General features: G+C 41.9%; 1 protein-coding gene across 1 annotated transcript in view; it reads right to left on the bottom strand.

Annotated features, from left to right (window-relative positions):
* Window positions 1-1,740, bottom strand: part of PRKDC (protein kinase, DNA-activated, catalytic polypeptide) — a gene marked incomplete at its 5' end in the record, with an annotated part of 64,451 nt that overhangs the window by 4,145 nt on the left and 58,566 nt on the right. Inside the window, one exon of the mRNA XM_010136369.1 lies at window positions 201-290. Coding sequence (XP_010134671.1) covers window positions 201-290 — 90 coding nt within the window. The remainder of the gene's footprint in view (window positions 1-200; window positions 291-1,740) is intronic.

Raw genomic sequence — 1,740 nt, 5'->3', positions numbered from 1 at the left:
TTCCTGCGCTCTGGTGGGATTTTGGCAGTACTAAACTCCTCCTCAAGGGAGACCAAGCAGTAAAATGGGCAAAAATCAGATCTAGTCAGCGCATTGTAACACAGATATTTTCTTTTCACATTTTTTCTGACATTTCTTCAACTCTGTGCATGCACACTCTCGTTTCTGTATTTGACATGCAGTTCTCTCTTAAAACCTACCTGTACATAGCCTGGTATCGAGAGATGCCTTGCGCTTTCCCACTCATCCTGGACAGCCACTCGGAGTAGGTAGCACGAGGTCCTTTATTGCTAGGGACAAAAAAAAAAAAAAAAAAGCACTGATGTTTTCCCTAGATTATCTTACCATAGGCTGTGTGCTGCTATGACCTGCTATGAGATATTTATGCACAGGAGGAGCCAGGAAGCCAGAGCCCACATTAATTTTAGCCTTGCTATGGAAATGAGGTTTATGCAGTCAGTGCATATGCTGATCCATCCATCTCTTTCCCCCCCAGCTGTGAATGCACGTCAGTCAGATTTGACAGAAGATTAGACATCTCAAAGGTGTTAATTTGTCAATAGGTACCGTGAAAATTAGATGCTGCCTTGAGAAGACAGACCCAAAATAATTTCTCCAGGGAGGGAAAGATATTTTTAAACATAGTCTGGTACCCCTTTGAGAGGCATTATGTTGCCTACCACAGTACGTGCTGCCGTTTGTCCATCCAAACAGGAAGGCAGCCTGTTACCTCCTCAACATGTACAAGAGGGAAGGAATAGGGGCTTGGACTTCAGGTATTAATCTGCAAGCAGCCAATCTTCATTAGTTGCACTGCTTATAGAATAATTTCATCGTTTTCTCCCATCCTAATTAAATACACTAGACATTGAACCAGACGTTCCAGAGAGGCAGCAGCTTAGCAGAGCACCTGCTTCTCTCTTCCTTCCAAAGCATGTTCTGAGACAGGGAGATCCTTCCCATTTAAGAAGTATTTATCATTTATAGACTGTGTATCCCATCACTTCGGAATAAAGAAAAAGATTTCAAAACGTTATTCCTCCCACCCCGATCTCAATATTGCCAGCAAGGATTTCATCAGAGTTCTCCTCTGCGAGTGCTGTCATTCAACCATAACTCAAAGTGTCTTAATCGACTTGATTGAAGAACACACGGGAAAATATTTAAAGTCTATATACAACACTAAAATAAAGCTATTATTTGGGATAAATCATTAACTGTTTTTAGAACGACACTGAACATTTAATAAATGAGAAATTTTCTCCCCTCACAGGGTGATTCCATGTGAATCCTCCACTTTCCCAGTCAGCAAACTGAGACCACCACAATGCTGCTGCCGTTCACAAAAGTGAACCAGACAGCAGTAAGGCAGGAACGGCGGCAGTTCCTAAGCTGCTCATGAATCAAGTAACTGTAGAAATAAAGACTCTTTGGAGTCCAACCTCCATGTTGGAGGTTCCTCCAACCTGACCCATGAACAAGAGAACAAATAAAAACAAATGGTGACAACACTGTGACATACCGAAATATAGATTATGCACCAAAACCAACATCGATAAATAAAACCACATCTCTAAATTCCAGGCTGAAACGCTAGAATTAAATCACTTTTACAGATATTCATCCTTCAGCTACATTCGAGAAAAAGAAAGCTAATACATTCAAACTGAGCCTTTGTAAAGAGTCAGTTCTTCTGCAGTTGGGGGGTGTGCCTCTGCTGCCCATTTCCCCCCTCCCTGA

The sequence above is a fragment of the Buceros rhinoceros genome, unplaced genomic scaffold (assembly GCF_000710305.1).
Source record: "Buceros rhinoceros silvestris isolate BGI_N320 unplaced genomic scaffold, ASM71030v1 scaffold13645, whole genome shotgun sequence".
NCBI classification, from domain to species: Eukaryota; Metazoa; Chordata; class Aves; order Bucerotiformes; family Bucerotidae; genus Buceros; species Buceros rhinoceros.
Note: the sequence above shows the minus strand (reverse complement) of the source record. Positions and strands in the feature narration are given on the sequence as shown.